Source organism: Leguminivora glycinivorella, chromosome 19 (genome assembly GCF_023078275.1).
Source record: "Leguminivora glycinivorella isolate SPB_JAAS2020 chromosome 19, LegGlyc_1.1, whole genome shotgun sequence".
In the NCBI taxonomy this organism is placed as follows: Eukaryota; Metazoa; Arthropoda; class Insecta; order Lepidoptera; family Tortricidae; genus Leguminivora; species Leguminivora glycinivorella.
In genome coordinates, this window is record NC_062989.1 from 5,776,816 (window position 1) to 5,795,509 (window position 18,694).

At 37.3% G+C, this 18,694-nt stretch overlaps 1 protein-coding gene across 1 annotated transcript in view; it reads left to right on the forward strand.

Moving 5' to 3' along the window:
- The window catches only part of LOC125236270 (tetratricopeptide repeat protein 28), a 178,448-nt gene that overhangs the window by 119,315 nt on the left and 40,439 nt on the right, over nt 1-18,694 (forward strand). The window contains 1 exon segment of the mRNA XM_048142985.1: nt 16,984-17,209. Coding sequence (XP_047998942.1) covers nt 16,984-17,209 — 226 coding nt within the window.

Genomic DNA, 18,694 nt, shown 5'->3' on the forward strand with positions numbered 1-18,694 from the left:
ACAAAAGAAATTAAAGAAAACTAAGTAAATACGCTGGTCTACTAAAAACATTATGTTATTGGTGGTATGATGATGACCTGTGTCAATAATACATTTTTTTTCAAAAACATCATTTTTGCACTGACATATTAGAATCGTATGGCAGTCTTATAAGTATTGTTCGAATATATTCGGCAATTTCATGAAGTCCTAAAAATTAATTATATCGGAATCGTATCGCAGTCTTATACGTATTTTTCGAATACAATCGGTAATTTCATGAAGTCCTAAATAATAATTACAATATCTCTTACATCTTATGATGACTAATAGATCAGTAAATCACGAAAACCCGTACCGATTCAAGGTAATCAAAGGTCACCAATTGGCAGTTCTTAACCCCATCGCACTACTCAGCACATTTAAAAAAAATACCATTACCGCATAAGTGGCGACATATCAAGTCACGAAGCCAATCTAAACCAATGCCGCCTGCAGTCAACATTCCAGAGATAAGCCGCCATTACTAAACATCATTATTAATCGCTTTTCACACTTCACTTCGAAGCTATACCCACAGCCAAATTGGATGATTTAATGTTACCCGCGAAACCGCATTCATTAAATGTAACATTTTTAATCGCTGTCCATACTTGGCGGTACGAAATAAAACTACGAAAATCCCAGAGGGCGCTTATTTACTTCTTTACAAAGCTCATCGATATAATGGATCTTATAGTCAATGTCGCTTATGTCCTTAAGCATGCCCATAAGGTACTTACCATGTAGCCTTCTAAGACCCAGACTCATTTTTGCAGTGTTGATGAAACTTGCTTATATGATATATCCCATCCCATAATAGTTCAAAATTCGAATTTGTACTATTATTTTTGAAGAAACTCCAGAGTTCAGACTTACAAGGGTAATGGAAAATGTTTTCCCGCCGTATTTTTACGAAAACGCTATTTCAGCAGTATTGACGCTGAGCGAAGTAACATGAGAAATATGATCGTTTTAGAAAATAGACGGTGGAAACTATTAATGCACTACATCTAACTAGGGCATTACTAAGAAAGAAACGCTATATGTACCTTTTCGCGCAAGAAAAATCAGATCTCATAAGAGTCATAAGCGCCAATGTTACTAAAAGTAATATCTTCTTGTACCGCGGCGTATGTACCGGATGACAGTGGTATAATTTATAATATGTACGTTCATAAATGGAACGGATATCTTTGGCGGATTTTTGAAGGTTTGATTTATGGACGAAAGTGTTATTTATTGGATATCGGCGGGCTGTAATCTACTGTTCTTGTCCGGTTATTAGATATTCGGTACTTTGTTCAAGAATATCAAATAATAAATTATTGGACTCTCGTACTTTAAGATATTGGTTATCCATTTCAATTTGTAGCAATCAATACGGTGATGTCATTTAGTTATCTTTTTCCTGACAGCTCCAGGTTTCGTAGGTTAACAATCTGTAAAATAAATCCATATTAATGTTATAAATGAGAAAGTGTGTGTGTCTGTTTGTTTGTCCGTCCTTCACGGCAAAACGGAGCGACGAATTGTCTTGATTTTTTAAGTGGAGATAGTTGAAGGGATGGAGAGTGACATAGGCTACTTTTTGTCTCTTTCTAACGCGAGCGAAGCCGAGGGCAAAAGCTAGTATTTCTATACTTATAAACTTACATCTGACAAATAACGGCCTGGCAAAACAATACTTGCACGTATCTTAAATAACTTCTATGGGTCCTATCAAGCTCTAGCTTCAACTGTTATTCCAGTAATTTCCTTCTAGTACGAAGTACTAACATATATTAATTGTCAGAGATTATGCGACTTTAGATTTATACCACATATGCTTATTTTAATGCTCAATCGACCTATGAACTTTCATTAAAATTAAAGATGTCTGGTGTCTTTCACTTAGCACAGTTCACATGGGACTAGAAACTCGTTTTATTGGTTGTTTCTATTGAGAGTTTAGTAATAAAGCATAAGGAAACGTTTAATAGCTAGTCTTAAATAACTTCTATGGGTCCTATCAAGCTCTAGCTTCAACTGCCATTCCAGTAATTTCCTTCTAGTACGAAGTACTAACACATATTAATTGTCAGAGATTATGCGACCTTAGATTTATACCACATATGCTTATTTTAATGCTCAATCGACCTATGAACTTTCATTAAAATTAAAGATGTCTGGTGTCTTTCACTTAGCACAGTTCACATGGGACTAGAAACTCGTTTTATTGCTTGTTTCTATTGAGAGTTTAGTAATAAAGCATAAGGAAACGTTTAATATTATTTATATGATATGATGTCGGTGAGGTGTTGCGTACAGGCCATGTATTCGGCCTCACCTGGCGTTAAAGCAACACCTTCTTGTCGGTAGTAACACTTATGATTAGTTTGGCTAAAAACCATTGTATATTGGACTTTGTTCATAAATAACTGCTACCAATCTTCGTGGCAAGTTATATTGGTATTAGTCGTATTTATGTCGAAATAAAAGGATTTGTGAAGTGTGTGCCGGTGAAGTAGGGTCAAATCGGGGTCTTGAGATGAAGAATGATTCATTGCATTTCGCAAAGTACAACATTATTGGGAATATTCTGTGTTTTATCTTGAAATAGCGTTTTATGTTTCCAATATTCGCGTTATATAGTTAATTTCCTATAAATTGTGAAATATGTTGCATGGCAATACAACGAGTGTTTTTTCCTCTTCTTTTATATTAGACTCGGTTGACGAAGCTATATGCAGGGTCCGCGAAAACAAAGATCTAAAAGATCGGATGCTTAATTGGGGTAAAAGAGAAAGATGGCCGTAAGTGCGTTTTCATATTATCCAATCCGATATCGGAAAGAAGGAGTTCAAAAATCAAAGATGGCGGCATAAACTTATGGGATTATCGGTCCGACATCCAATATCGGATAGGATAATGTCAAAACGCACTAACGTACTTCAATGTTCATGGTAGGCGCTAGGTGGAGTAGTTTGATGAATCTAATAAGAACCTTGTACATATTGCCATAATCTGCGTCTGCCGGCCTAGCCGAAATGACAATCTTCGGCCCCAGACGCCGATCGAAACGCAGCTCTCTCGCTCACATACGGAACAGCGACAGATATAGATAGATCTACGATAGCCATATAGGCGAGACGACTAAAAAAACCTAATTAGTCCGTCAATTAAAAATAAAAAAAAATAAAAATAAAACGTCAACTGTGTGGTGACGGGTTAAGAATTTCACCACCCCCTTTCTTCCCGTGGGTGTCGTAGAAGGCGACTATGGGATATGGGTGAAATTGTGGCGTAGGCGAGAGGCTGGCGGATACAGGCGTGATTGTATGTATGTATGTATGTATGTAAAAATAAAAAGATATTTATTTACCAACACAGCACGAAATAGAAATATAAGAACTTATAAAAACTTAGTAAGTAAAATTACAGATGTGTGTGCAATAAAATGGATCTGACTCAGCGAGACCGCTGATTTTCAGTCCCCAACCAATAAACTTAAATCTAATACTTAACTAAATAACTAGCTTACTAGCTAACCCGGCGAATGGATCGCTGCCAAGGCGATGTAAGTACTTAATAATTACAGGGCGAAACGGATACAGAGATTAATTTTCAGATTAATTTTTTGAGATCAATGATTATTAGACACGTATTTCTTCTTTTTCTCGTAAACGAAAAATGACGACGCTACAGTGCGTTGAAGTTTCGCGTGACGTCACGCCTGGGTACAATTTTTACTTAGAAGTGACGTCATGAGCCCCCACTCCGGAACTTTGATGCTCTATATCTTTGTATTTTTCATTAATTAGAAAAAGCGAAAAATATGTGTTCAGTATTTTTGGACAATCTAACTGACGGACTAAACATAATGCCATTTTTTTATGTAGTCGTCATCCCTATTATCGTGAGCGTTTGTGCATTTGGCTACGTACTAGTCAGAGTCGTTACGGTCTCGTGTGAATGCGCTAACCCGTGCCGTGGGACACTTATTCCGCTAACGGTGGATGCAATAAACTGCTTGATAGGGATTAAGTCTAGTTATTATAGAGCATACTCGTAAATGTAAGATTTTCAAAGCCATTTCTGTATGAAACTGGTGAAAAGAGCTAGATTGATTAGTGATGTGCAAGTTGCGGGAACTTTCCAAAAAATCTTAGATTTCTTGAAAAATTCACGATACTTTCACGAAAAATATTATATTATTATATTTATGAAATGGAAAGATTTCATCCATACAATTGTCCATACAGAGCATGGAAAGTTTCCGAAGTTTTCCTATGTGAAAATTTCAGAATTTTGGAAACCTTCCGTCGGCAGTTCGGCACATCAGTAAGTTTGATACTGTATGATTCCAACTTTAGTTTACGTCAAAATTCGGCTCTGGATACGATTTGGGTGACATACATAGGAGGAATTTAAGGGGTTTATACAAACACTTCCTTGGTAAGTGATCAATTTAGGGTCGTATTCGTATTACTCTTTTTAATCCTAATTACTGATGTGCCGACGGAAAGTTTCCAAAATTCTGAAATTTTTACATAGGAAACCTTCGGAAACTTTCCATACTTTGTATGGACAATTGTATGGGTGGAAACTTTCCATTTCATAAATTTAAATTCCCTTTATTTTTCGTGAAAGTTTCCTGAAATTTTCAAGAAATTTAAGATTTTTTTGGAAAGTTTCCGCAACTTGCACATCACTAATCCTAATTAATGATTTCAGCAAGATTCGGACATATGTAATTAATGCCTTTACCGCATTGGTGCATTGAATTTGCTAGAAAATACGATGTTTCATGATATATCAGTGTCAAAATGACTTTTCTTCAAGGAAAAACGACTGACATATGCGAAAATAGAAGTAAAAGCACAGTAGTATTTCAGTCAGTAACAGAAGAAATATTCTCATGATTCTCATGAATGCATCATTAGCAATACCCTACAGGTCAACCCATTTGAATCCTACTTGATTATAGAACCCTGTCATATTGACACCGTGTTTTATTACTTTTATTAGCCATATAAGTCACTTTGAAAATTTACTGTGAAAAGGTGCTAGTGGCCTATGATTCAAATTAAGTAGTTGTACGATCACACCCCACAGAGACCCTTTTGCAATTATTCGTGTGAATCGAGTTCAGAGGAATTCCTCGACTTGAACGGATCTTTTAAGTCGGTTTAATCATACAAATCTTGTCGGTTCGACGTTTATGTTAATTGGATGTGCTTTAAACTTAGTCGGGGGTCGCTTTGGCATAAAACCTAATCTGAGTGGTTATTAAGATTTTCCTTGCGTCCTTTTTTATAGGTTTGAAGAGTTTGTTGTCTGTCTGTCTGTAACTGTATTATGGAAAGCAATTGTTATAAGTTATATGTAATGACTACTAAGTTATATTTATGACTAGCTTTTTCCCGCAGCTTCGCCCGCGTACTAATATAATCTTATTTTCCCATACAAACTTTGGACCCCCATTTCACGCACTTAGGAGGCGAATTTTGAAAAATCCTCTACACCTGATAAGAAACCTACGTTACCTACGTGCCGAATTTGGAATTTTTAGGACCAGTGGTTTCGGCTGTGCGTTGATATATCAGTCAGTCAGTCAGTTTCTTCTTTTATATATTTAGATAGATATTAATTCGGATGATCAACATTTCATTAGCATCCAATATCCTGTTACAACTCGCCATATATGTATGTATCTGTTTCTCTCAACGTTCTAGAGATATCTACTAAATCTACAGTTCTAGTAAATTCTTGATGTAATCTTGTAATCGTTTGACATAATAAAGACGAGACATACATAAGGTACAGCGGGGCAAATGTCGACTGGGGGGCAAATGTAACTGGTCCATTTTTTCCATGTTTTACAATGTTTGCATTATTAAATAAAGTGCCTACCGGTTATATAAATGGTAGCCGTGTTTAGTGGATACATGTAGAACTCAACATCATAGTGTAATAATGGAAAAAATGGATTAGTTACTGTATGGCAAAGCCTGACGCTGCGTCGGCGCGACGTCGACGCGACGTCTTTTTTCATACAGTTGGCCCGACGCTACGCTCGCGAGACGCTATATGTGGGGGGACCCTTACCCCTTTAAGTTTAGGTAATCAGAGAATGGTTACTTTTACAGTACATATGAAGCTGTGTTATCGCACTAGTGCGATAATTAGCACATTACGCCACGTCAAATATATATGTTTATGGCCAGGTGTACTGTAAAACATTGTACGACATGTGTGAATAAATAATTATTATTTTACGACTTTCCTATTTTTCACACTTGTATCGTAACGAAATGTAGTTAAGTTAAGTATTGACGTTTATCCTGATTCGCCACTTTTGCTACTGACTGTAGATACTTAGATAGGTACTTACTACTAGCTCCATGTACAGTCAATTAATTTGAATCCCAGGCCACTGTAAAACCTTTTCACAGTAAACGTCGAAGTGACTTCTATGACAAATGGGCCATTTTTTTTAAACTTTTTTTGTAACATGGGTATTTTTACGCATTCCATACTCAGAATCGCGAGGTCTTTCGATCCTGATAGAAGAAAAAAAATGTCCCATCAGGATTTCCATACATTTTTCCAAACTTCCATTCCGTTACCGCCATACAAAATATATGAAAAAATGGTAACAGAGTAGAAAAAATCCTTGGGACACTTTTTTTCTCCTATTAGGATTGAAAGAGCTCGCGATTCTGAGTGGAAAGTTGGAAACCACATAAACATTTCTAAATCCAAAAAAAGTGGCGTGGACATCTTTGAAAACAAAGGAATGAATGAATATGGTGTCCAGGAGACAGGGTTCTAGAGTGGCCTAGGATTCAAATCGTTTTACCGTACACTCCGGCAGTTAAATGAACTCTATGAATGTGTACAACTTAATGATGTCTAATGTCTAATGGCCTACGATGTTAGCCTCAATCTAGTTAATGAATACACCCCCATCTCACTGCATCTGCCCTTTGAGCTTTAGTCGCTAGCATGTTAGTTCTGAAACAGGTCTAACATGATGCTCTTCTAATTTTTTTAAGTCACTGAATTTATTCCAATAGGTACAAACAATATTGCACAACTTTTGCTTAACTTTTTTTTAATCGTATGGCACGAAAATAGGCAAATATGTAACAAGTTTTATAAAATTAAACCAGTCAAAAAGCATACAAATCTAAATGCTATACAACAACAGCGACAATTGAGCCACTCTGCTACGTCTGGTGTGAGTTGCAGTAGGTCTTCTCTAGCCCCGGTGTATGAGTGCAGAGGGCAGCGTTCGATGATGTGGTCCATGGTTTGGATCGCGCCGCATACGCACAAGGCTGAATCCTTCCATCCCCACTTGTGCAAGGTATAATTGCAACGACCATGGCCCGTTCTGAGTCTGTTAAGACGGCACCATAGTTTTCGGGGAAGGTCAAACCCTGGGAGCTGGAGTGTGGGGTCCACGATTCCTGAACATGAGTCTGCAGCGGCCCACTTCACTTTATAAATTAAATACAACGACCTAACGAACACTTAGATTGAGATAACAAGAGTGACAAGACCCAAAAACCAATAACCCTTACTCCTGCCCATTTACAGTTACATTCAGTGCTGGATAGATACTTGAAAACATCCACTTTGCTGCACGACCCTCTAAGTTCATTCCCATATTGAACCAAGGCACAAAAAGTTCAGAAAGACCAGTATAATATGCTCTCTTATCAAATGGCGCTTTGAAGAAACTTGAGGTCATATAATAATGCCTAGTACGAGTATATCGAACAACGTCGACTAGCTAACAATAAATATAGAACTGTCGTCCTAGCCGGAATGACAATTGTTGACGCTATTGTGGCGATCAAAAAGCAGTCTGGCTTAGTAACTTATTATTAATCTGTGGTCTGGCTTTGGCGCGCCACTACTGAAGACCAATAGGGTCAGGTAACTACGATACTTGATCCCTTTGCTTGACAAAGTCATAAAGTAATGATTGCCAGATTATTATTAGCAAGGATTATTTATAGGATTTACGTACTTCATACTGAGAATCGTACTTCGATTTTTTAGCGCCACCTATTAAATACTATCATAACTACGAGTATACACTGATGATGCCTACAATTTTTTTTTTTCAAGATTTATATTGACGTGATATCATGATTTTAAACTACAGAAATATGTCATTTGTTCTTATAAAAAATAAAAACACGCAAAAATATTTGGGGAAAATACGATTTTGGCCACTTCCAGGCTGCGAACAGCCAATTTTAAGCCTAAAAGGCCCATACATTTCAGTTCAGGGGTACACTTTTTTGTATGGGCTTTGTCAGTCCAGTATTAAATCGTTCTTGTTATTAGTTATTATTCTGAAACGGTTAACTTTTCAGGGTTTTCGTTAAGATCATCCACAGATAGGGTAGGTTAGGTTTATTTTATTTATGGTAATCCTGAAAAGTTACGCTTTTCTGAAAAAAAACCGAATTTTAACTTTTTTTTTTTTTTTAAATAAATATAAATAAATATTATAGGACATTCTTACACAGATTGACTGAGGCCCACGGTAAGCTCAAGAAGGCTTGTGTTGTGGGTACTCAGACAACGATATATATAATATATAAATACTTATATACATAGAAAACATCCATGACTCAGGAACAAATATCTGTGCTCATCACACAAATAAATGCCCTTACCGGGATTCGAACCCGGGCCCGCGGCGCAGCAGGCAGGGTCACTACCGACTGCGCCAGACCGGTCGTCAATGTTGATTAAACGATAGGTACATTATGACGTGACTTAAGTCTTTATGGGAAGTAATAGAAACCCCCACGATACACTTACGATCGTAAGCGATTGTGACGTTGGCTAGGTATGGTCATTTGGAGGTGCCAATTCCGCCTTAGAGTCACGAAGACAATAGAATACGTTAGGTTTTTAGCATGGAAGGGCCGTTAAAACTGGTCTCATTGGGACTTAGAGGTCTTTATGATAGCCCTTTGGCTTTAGCACATTTGGACGTGCAATGAAATATTTATATTATTCATATCGTGAGAAGATGCGAGAACTCGCATCTCGCATGCAAGTTTTATTGCGGCTGTATATGATCGCTCGGCTGAATTAGATGTAACTTCAACAATGAGCGGTGTAACTAAAATCGTACTTGTGCACCATCTAATGACTCTAATGAGCCTTTATATTTTATGACATAATAATAATACATACATACAATCACACCTGCATCCCATAAAGGGTAGATAGACCACATGAAACTACTCAAATTTTAGAACCACTCTTGGCAATTAAGGGGTTGAAAAAATAAAATTGTGACATTGCACATGTGACATAAGGCTACTTTTGTCTCTTTCTAACGTGAGCGAAGCCGCGGACAAAAGCTAGTAGATAATAAAAATAACTTGTAAGCATAAATTGAGTTTGAAAACAGCTTATCTGAACAAATTCATTCTATAATGAAACGTAACGTTTTCAAATGAAACTTAAACTAGTGACTCCCTTTCGAAGTAGTTATTAATGGTTAAAGAAATATACAGTAATGACAAAAGATGGACATAATGCTAGCCCGTTCCTCGGCGTTGAAACCCACACCTCACCTAACTCCAAGATGCTATCTCTCGTTGATGGATCGAATCCACTCGGAACATCCCTATTCAAGTATTTACTTATTTAAGACACCAAACTTAAACCTTATTAAAAAGGTATAAGCTCCACAAATGGTCACATCTCTATTCAAGTACTCAGTGACATCGACCCTTCTAAATTTAAACTTTATGGAAAACGAGAGAAGGTTCTCGAAAGCTCAGTTTTAAGAGACCGCGATAAATGGGACATTTATTTTTGATGCCTATCTCCTAGAACGTTGATGGACCCGAGGATTGGACTGGAAATAGATTTTAGGAGTAATAAATTGCTTTACTGGTTAAAGCGATATTTATGTATAGTGATGGGAATGTTCGGGAAAATCTCTCCGGCGATCATGGTTTTCCACTAAACTTTTGTCTAAATCCGTTTTGAACTTTTTTGTTGTAATTTTCTTACTTCTTCTTTAATCGTTCCCTCAAATATCAAATATTTATTTCGCTTTAATCAATGCTGAGGTACAGTATAATAAAGAGTACTATCGTACAGTATCGCCAATGCCTCTCTGTCTGTCAAAAGTTGATCGCCATCATACGATAGTACTCTTTATTATACTGTGTCGCCATTGTCCGAGGTGTGGCTGAGGATCATGACATCATGTCAATTTGTCCAAGACTAGGTCACTCCATAGGCATCTTTTGCAGTAGGCATGCCCTCGTGCAGTAATTTGAACATGTAACCTAGTAGGTAGTAATTTTCTTACTACTAGATGATCCTATTGATACCCGTCTCATAATATAATAACCATGGACATATTTGCCGATGAAATCTTTGCAAAATCGTTACGTACGATTAAACTTCGCTAAAATGTAAATACTGATTTTAGAATAGGCAACGGCAAAAACGAAATATTCCCGAGAATATTCCATGGGAATTTAATCTCATCACTGGTTCTTCGAGTTTAGTATCGTAAAGTGACTTTTATAGCGTACTCCATAGTTATTGTACCTTTGCATGTTAGAAATATGTTCATTGTGAATATTTATTTCCATTTTTATTGAAATAGCTTTTACGCCCAGCTGTTTGTGGAGTTAAGAATAAAATATTTTTAAAATTAACTTTTCTTCGACTCGTGAAGCTTAAGATGTTTTATGTTTTTGTTATACCCAATTACACATACTTTATTAGTTATTTATTTTCTGTTTACTTTTTCTAACTGCTGTGTAGATGTTGTGTAGTTATATTACTAAGAAATGCAATTAATAATTAACACAAATCGCGTTATTTAATCCGTATTCTCCTCTAACGGTGATATAGAAAAGTGAACGTTTGATAAAATATTTGAGTTCATTATTTTTGAAAAGTGTTACATGAATTTGAACCTCATTAAGAGACATTTTCGTAATTAGACTCCTTTCTCTAAATGCCCCTAAATTTAAGTAATTAATAAACTTCATGTGTGGCAATAATTAACAAAATAAACAACAAAACCCACTGAAATTCCGCTATCCAGCATTAAAAGGTAACTTCTCTCAAGTCAAGATAAGCATCCCGAAATCGGCGTGATCGATCTGATCCGAGAGGTGTAAGGTGTGATGTCAAATTACACGGGCCCAGTGATTCATTAGTACGCTCACGAATTAAAATATTTAACGTACACCAGTCAACGAGTTAAGGGTGAAACTAGCAACATATTTTATATGGTCGATTTTTATTTTGTTACAGACGAATTTTTGGTCTGATTCATCAATTTATAGATGAAATTTAGTGAATATAAATAAATAAAGACGTCTTTATTCCGGGCGCAAAAAGTTATAATTAAGAACCTCTACCGTGAGTTTTTCACATTTTGACGATGGACTATCTAGAAACTTATTTAAATCGCACACTTCTTAATGAAAATTTGCAAATAAAGATTTCTAAATTCTCTTAAATTCAAGTCGGCAAGCTTTATCTGTAGCAATAATTTTAATTAAGTAACAAAATTAACCACAAAATCCCCAAAAAAATTTTGCTAACCAACATATAAAGGTGATCGTGATCGATCTGATCCGAGAGGTGTAAGGTGTGATGTCAAATTACACGGGCCCAGTGATTCATTGATATGTTCACGAATTAAAATATTTAACGTAGACCAGTCAACGAGTTAAGGGTGAAACCAGCTTTAACAATTTTTTATAGGGTCGCCATTTAGTGAATATAAATAAGTGAAGGCGTCTTTGTTCTGTGCGGTTAAGATTTATGTTTAGTGAGTTCGAAGAGGTATTTATTCCGGTAAAAGAAAACTTTAAAAAATCGGAAAAGAAATAAGAACTCTTACTTTGACTTATGAAAACTCAACATTACAAATAGGATTTAGTAGGTCATTCGTTGAGGTTTCACTTATTTTTAACAGAATATGGAATATATGTTTAATTAAAGGAAAAAATGGAAAAATTCACACCTCGCGATGGCCCCGGCAAGGCCAAAGGTCGCAGGTTCGAGTCCTGCCGGAGGTGTGAATTTTTCCATTTTTTTCCTTTAATTTAAACATATGTAATATCGCTCGCAGACGTTTCTGCATGATAAAAAAGAAATTTAGTATGGGTTAGCGCATTGTTACTGGCGAATTCTCAATGTAAATTGAGACTCCAGTGCCTGTTAAGATCTATTCTTACGGGTAGATGTTTGCTATAACGCCACCCTAAGGCGGTTGAGAATTGAGGGAGGGCATGGATAAATTCGCACACATCCAGCAGGCCTCCGTGGCGCAGTTGGAAGCGAGATGGCCCCGGCAAGGCCAAAGGTCGCAGGTTCGAGTCCTGCCGGAGGTGTGAATTTTTCCATTTTTTCCTTTAATTTAAACATATGTAATATCGCTCGCAGACGTTTCTGTATGATAAAAAATAAATTTTGAATATGGAATATTCTCTTTCTCTCTATCTTATCTATTCACATATTGTCTTAAAGGCGTTCAACGAAAAATATGCCTCAATATCACCTAAAGTGAACAGTGCTGCCTTAATGGCTTTGTAATATAGAAAAACAAAAATAAAATAAACTAAGGATAAGAATTAAGAAAGGCACGCCTCAGCACGTTTTAGCCAAAGACGTATTTTTTTGTTAATGAAATGGGACGCGAACAGGCAGCATTCTTTTAACCATTTTATTCATACCTCATTGACTGGAGTATAACCGGGGCACAAATTAAAATATTTATCTCGTATTATTTTAATCGCTTTCACGCGAGTTATTCCCCGTACCGGATGATGCACAACCATGTTTGTTCAGCTTCATAGCCAGTTATTATCAATATTTTATTGTACGCTTTTTATACTATGGGATAGTATCTTGATTAGACTATTCTTAAGATGATAGTGTACGACGGCTTTTCCATACAAACGTAAACCCCATTTTCCTCTTTGAACATTTAAATAAAAAAATATTTAATCCAATGTATTTATTTTATATACTTACTAAGCTTTTGCCCGCGGCTTCGCCCGAGTTAGAAGAGACAAAAAGTGGCCTATGTCACTCTCCATCCCTTTAACTATCTCTACTTAAAAAATCACGTCAATTCGTCGCTCCGTTTTGCCGTGAAAGACGGACAAACAAACAAACTCACACACTTTCCCATTTATAATATCACAGTATGGAAGTATGGATACCTACCTAACCTACATATTGACAATTACAATGCCTGTTCGTTTTACTTATTCATGTAGAGCAAATATCATACCTACTCGTGTTCAAAATAATTTACCGCATACAACAAAATGTAGGTATCTGTGTAATTGTGAGTTTTTATAACTGTCAGTCGAGTTGAAAATCTGGCGCATATGTACAAAATGGCTTCATATGAATCCTCAATTGTTTACTATAGCTGTATTTAATAGGCGTCAAATAATTTCTAAAATGTCAGTACTCAGAGGGGAAAATAGGAACTAAGCTTGTATGGTTATCTGTGACTTGACGTCGCTCTTAATAAAGAAAAGAATGTCATTGGACTGGTTAAAGCGAGTACAGAATGCTTAATTAGTTCGGCGAGCCTTAACTGGAATAAGAGCTTAATCTTAGATTAGACGCTCATATTATAGACATGGATTATAATGGTCGTGTACAGTATTATTACTATTTATTACTTCTTGTTAATATGTGAAGTAAAAACTCAGACGCCATTAGTGTGGGTATCATCTTGGATAGTTCAACTCGTTTAGGATTAACCAAAATAAAAAGCAAATAACTCACAAGGTTTAAGATGACAAAGACTGCGGACGAAAGTGACGTATTAAGAATGGGTGACGTAAACAGAATGAGACGAATTTTATTTAGAACTTGACAAATAAGAATATGTATGTATTTTACCTATATACATATTTATACTGGGGAAACTTCATACAACACACATAGCCAGTATCTCGACGCTATGGTCGGTAAGGTAAAAAGTACTTCCTTGCATTATCGCTTACAATTTTTTCCATTTTGCTTATACTTATTGCAAACGTAAACATATAAAAGGCAAGCAAACAACGATCTTCTTACAGCACATTGAATGTAAAAGTTATTACGGATGCAGGATACTCGCCGATGCCTACTTACTAATCCCTTCCTATTTACTGAGCCACCTGCATATTACACTGCCTAGATATCGATTGCCGACCGATTATTCCGACCCCAATGTCCCGTCCCTGTCCTCGTCCCTCCCCTATCCCTATCCCCGTCCCCATCCCCTATTCCTATCCCTATTTCTATCCCTATCCTTATCTATTCCTATCCCTATCCCTATACCTATACCTATCCCTATTCCTATTCCTATCCCTCTCCCTCTCCCTCTCCCTCTCCCTCTCCCTCTCCCTCTCCCTCTCCCTCTCCCTCTCCCTCTCCCTCTCCCTCTCCCTCTCCCTCTCCCTCTCCCTCTCCCTCTCCCTCTCCCTCTCCCTCTCCCTCTCCCTCTCCCTCTCCCTCTCCCTATCCCTATCCTTTCCCTATCCCTGTCCCTTCCCTATCCCTATCCCTATCCCTGTCCCTATCCCTAACCCTATCCCGTTCCTGTCCCTGTCCCTGTCCCTGTCCTTGCCCCTGTCAAATTATCATGCTAGGAGATGAACTTTGAAAAATCCTTTCTTAGTGCTCCTCTTAGGAACTTCCGTGTCAATTTTAAATCTCTTGAACCAGAAGTAAAGATAAAAACTAAACCTATACTTATGGCCATTTTGGATATTTTAACCCCATTGCACAACAACAGGGGAGAAAGTTTCATTTCCACCTCATTAGATTTTAGAATCGTTGTATTTATCGTGATCAGCGACCCGATAAACCATAAAAACGATACCCAATGGGTATTACCCATATTGTGTTTTTGACTTTACCCCCTTTGGACCCCTTTAGGGGTCAAATTTTCAAAAAACCTGAAACATGTATTTAGTCATATGTCATTAGGAATCCTCCTGTGAAGTTTCGAATAAAATAGTCAAACTAATCTTGTTTCCCCATACAAACTTTGAACCCCCATTTCACCCTTTTAAGAGGTGAATTTTGAAAAATCCTTGGCGTAGAGGAGCACCTCTACGCCATATAAGGAACCTATGTGCCAAATTTGAAATTTCTAGGACCAGCGGTTTCGGCTGTGTGTTGATATATTATGTCAGTTAGTCAGTTTCTTCATTTATATAGTTTTTGATATTAAACCCCATTGCACTACAACAGGGGAGAAGGTATTTCACTTCCGCCTCGTTAGATTTTAAAAACGTTGTATTTATCGTGATCAGCGACCCAATAAACCGTAAAAACGATACCCATAATAGTTTTTTGACTTTATCACCCCCTTTTCACCCTTTTAGGGGTTAAATTTTCAAAAAACCTGAAACACGTCTTTAGTCATATGTTTTTAGGATTCCTCCTGTGAAGTTTCGAATAAAACAGTGAAACTAACATTGTTTCCCCATACAAACTTTGAACCCCCATTTGACCCCCTTAGGAGGCGAATTTTGAAAAATCCTTTCTTAATGCTCCTCTACACTATATAAGGAACCTACGTGCCAAATTTGACATCTCTAGGACCAGCGGTTTCGGCTGTGCGTTGATATGTCAGTCAGCCAGTCAATATCTTCTTTTATATATTTTTTCTACTCCCGAACTGTTATACGTCATTTACACGGTCGTGCATAGATCTTTAAAACCCTACATAAAGGTCTATTCCCCAAAGCCAGTGTCCGCCGGCTTTCCGCGCATGCGCGCAGTATCGAAAAAACTGAAAACGCATTGTTTGGCTCTGTAACCATGGCAACGCCTTATAACGACACTGCGCGAGTGCGCGGAAAGGCTTTGGGCAGCTGAGCTGACAGTGCAAACCTTTGCGTCAAAATACAGGAAGCAGTGTGAATTTCACGAAAGTTATTCAAGAAAACTATTAAAAACTAAGTGCATGGTCGTAGAAAAAGTATTGTATGCAACGGTGTTTAACTGGGTCAAAAAATACTCGTGTCGTCTCAATAACAATTTTCGGCTTCGCCTCAAATTGTTACCCACGCCACTCGTCTTTTTTGACCTCCTTTAAACGCCTGTTGCATAAAATACTATAAACCCCATTGCACCACAACAGGGGAGAAGGTATTTCACTTCCGCCTCGTTAGATTTTAAAAACGTTGTATTTATCGTGATCAGCGACCCGATAAACCATATTACCCATATTGATTTTTTGACTTTATCACCCCCTATTCACCCTTTTCGGGGTTAAATTTTCAAAAAAACCTGAAACACGTATTCAGTCATATGTCTTAAGGAATCTTCCTGTGAAGTTTTGAATAAAATAGTCAAACTAATCTTGTTTCCCCATACAAACTTTGGGTTGATGATTATCATCGACAACTTGATAATACCTACGATACCTACCTATTTTAGTCAACTATTAAACTTCTGGATCATTTCATCATTGTGAGGGTGTTTAGTAAAACGTCCCACTTTATCGGTTACCATTAAGGCAAGATTTACCTACTTGTACAGTGGTTATTCTTAAAGACTAAGAATTTTATAAGGAATGATTTATACAAATGCCTGAGCTAGGATAGTTCCTGTGTTTCAGGCAAAAACAAGGACTTAAATTGGTAATTTTATAAATATTGATATCGGTGAATAAGCCGGCTTTATAGCAATCGACAAAGTGGGACGATTCCCGTGCACACTGACCATTTGTACCATACCTCGATGTGTTTACGGATCCTTTAAACTAGCATGCAAAATTCTACAATATTTAATTACCTACAAGTGTAACCTGTAGCATATGTAAAATATGCATGTAAGACCGTGTCCAAATTTAATTACCAAAGATTTCTCCACCCCGGAGGGTCCCAACGTCCTCATTACTCTCGTACCTGAATATTAACAATTCCATCCGTCTCTCCGCAGGGGCTCCGTGTTCAGTGCCCTGTCCTCCGCCCACTGGGCCCTGAGCCAACTCGACGCCGCTATCAACTATATGCAGCAAGACTTGGCGGTGGCAAAATCTCTGGGAGACACAGCTGGGGAGTGCAGAGCGCATGGGAATCTTGGCGCGGCCTATTTCAGCCAAGGGTCTTATAAAGACGCTTTGACTGCGCATCGGTATCAGCTGGTGTTGGCTATGAAGTGCAAGGTTAGTAAAGTTTTTTTAACTCTAGCCGTCAACTACCTGCAGCAAGACTTGGCGGTGGCAAAATCTCTGGGAGATATGGCTAGTGAGTGCAAAGCGCATAGGAATCTTGGCGCAGCGTACTTTAGCCAAGGATCGTATAAGGATGCTTTGACTGCGCATCGATATCAGTTGGTGCTGGCTATGAAGTGCAAGGTTAGTGATTTATTTATATTCTTATTTAGTGGCTAAATCCGGAAAATTGCGGGTCACGACTGGATGAGACTAGCTCAGGACCGGGAGAAGTGGCGTACTAGAAGAGAGGCCTATGCTCAGCAGTGAGCGATAAAGGGCTGATATGATGATGATGATGAAATATCTGGGTGATATAGCTGGCGCTTCCACGTAACTCAATTCACATCACACCATCTCTTTCCAGTCTGCACTAGTGTTGTACATGCTTAATTTATAGCATCAAGTGGTGTATCGATATTTAAGTAATGAGTAAGGAATATTATTTTGTGTACCTACTACATAATGATCACACTCTAAATAAAGAAACGAGAAAGTTATCTTGCACTAATGTTTGCATTAATGGTTTATGTCGAATATTTGTATATTATCGATTATGTTAAGCTTCATTGATTATATTAATGTATTAGGTACCTAATTCTTAGGTGTAATTAGATATGTTGTGGGTATATTTAGGTGACACGATTTCGTAAAATCTCTATCTGATATATGTATTATAACCGGGGATGGTCAAAGGGGTCCCGTGATTTACGCAAAACAACTAGGAGAAGGACACTTACATGTAGTTGTAAGGTCGCGACCTTACATCTTTCTTCAAAGGCAAACGGATTCGGACTGAAATAATATGGCGCACGCGAGGTGTGTGGCTGGCGAGTAAAAGCGCGAAGGAACCTTGGGATGGGACATTTTACTTTAACTAAAGCTCTTTTAAGCCCCATCCTAAGTAATATAAATGCATTGTGAACATTATTTCCTACACATATCATTTCATCCATGACCTTCATTCATTTGTCGGCAAAGTCAACAACAACGCATATCTAACGCATTCCATAAATATTTAACTAGATAGGTACTTGGTTTCTTAATTTCAAATAAAAAATTTTGATGGGACAGTTATTTAAAGGAACAGATAAATAATTTCAAATAGCCGAAAAAAATTTTGATGGGACAGTTATTTAAAGGTCTAAATATGCTATCTAGAAGGTCTTCAATCGGTTTGAATTACCGCAAACTATTGTTTGTTATCTTTATCTGCACGTGCAACTATTTCTTAGTATTTTCACCGACGAAAGACGGTTGTCCAGCCAGTAATAATATTTATGAACAGTGTATATTATTATTTCACTTAAAATACTTTTAAATTGTTGCATTGGTCTACCTGTAGCATTTCTTACTAGGGAGTAAATATTAATTAGAGATATTAATATATTTATTTGGATGGACTTTCATATTCATCGACATCCCCAAGTAGGTACC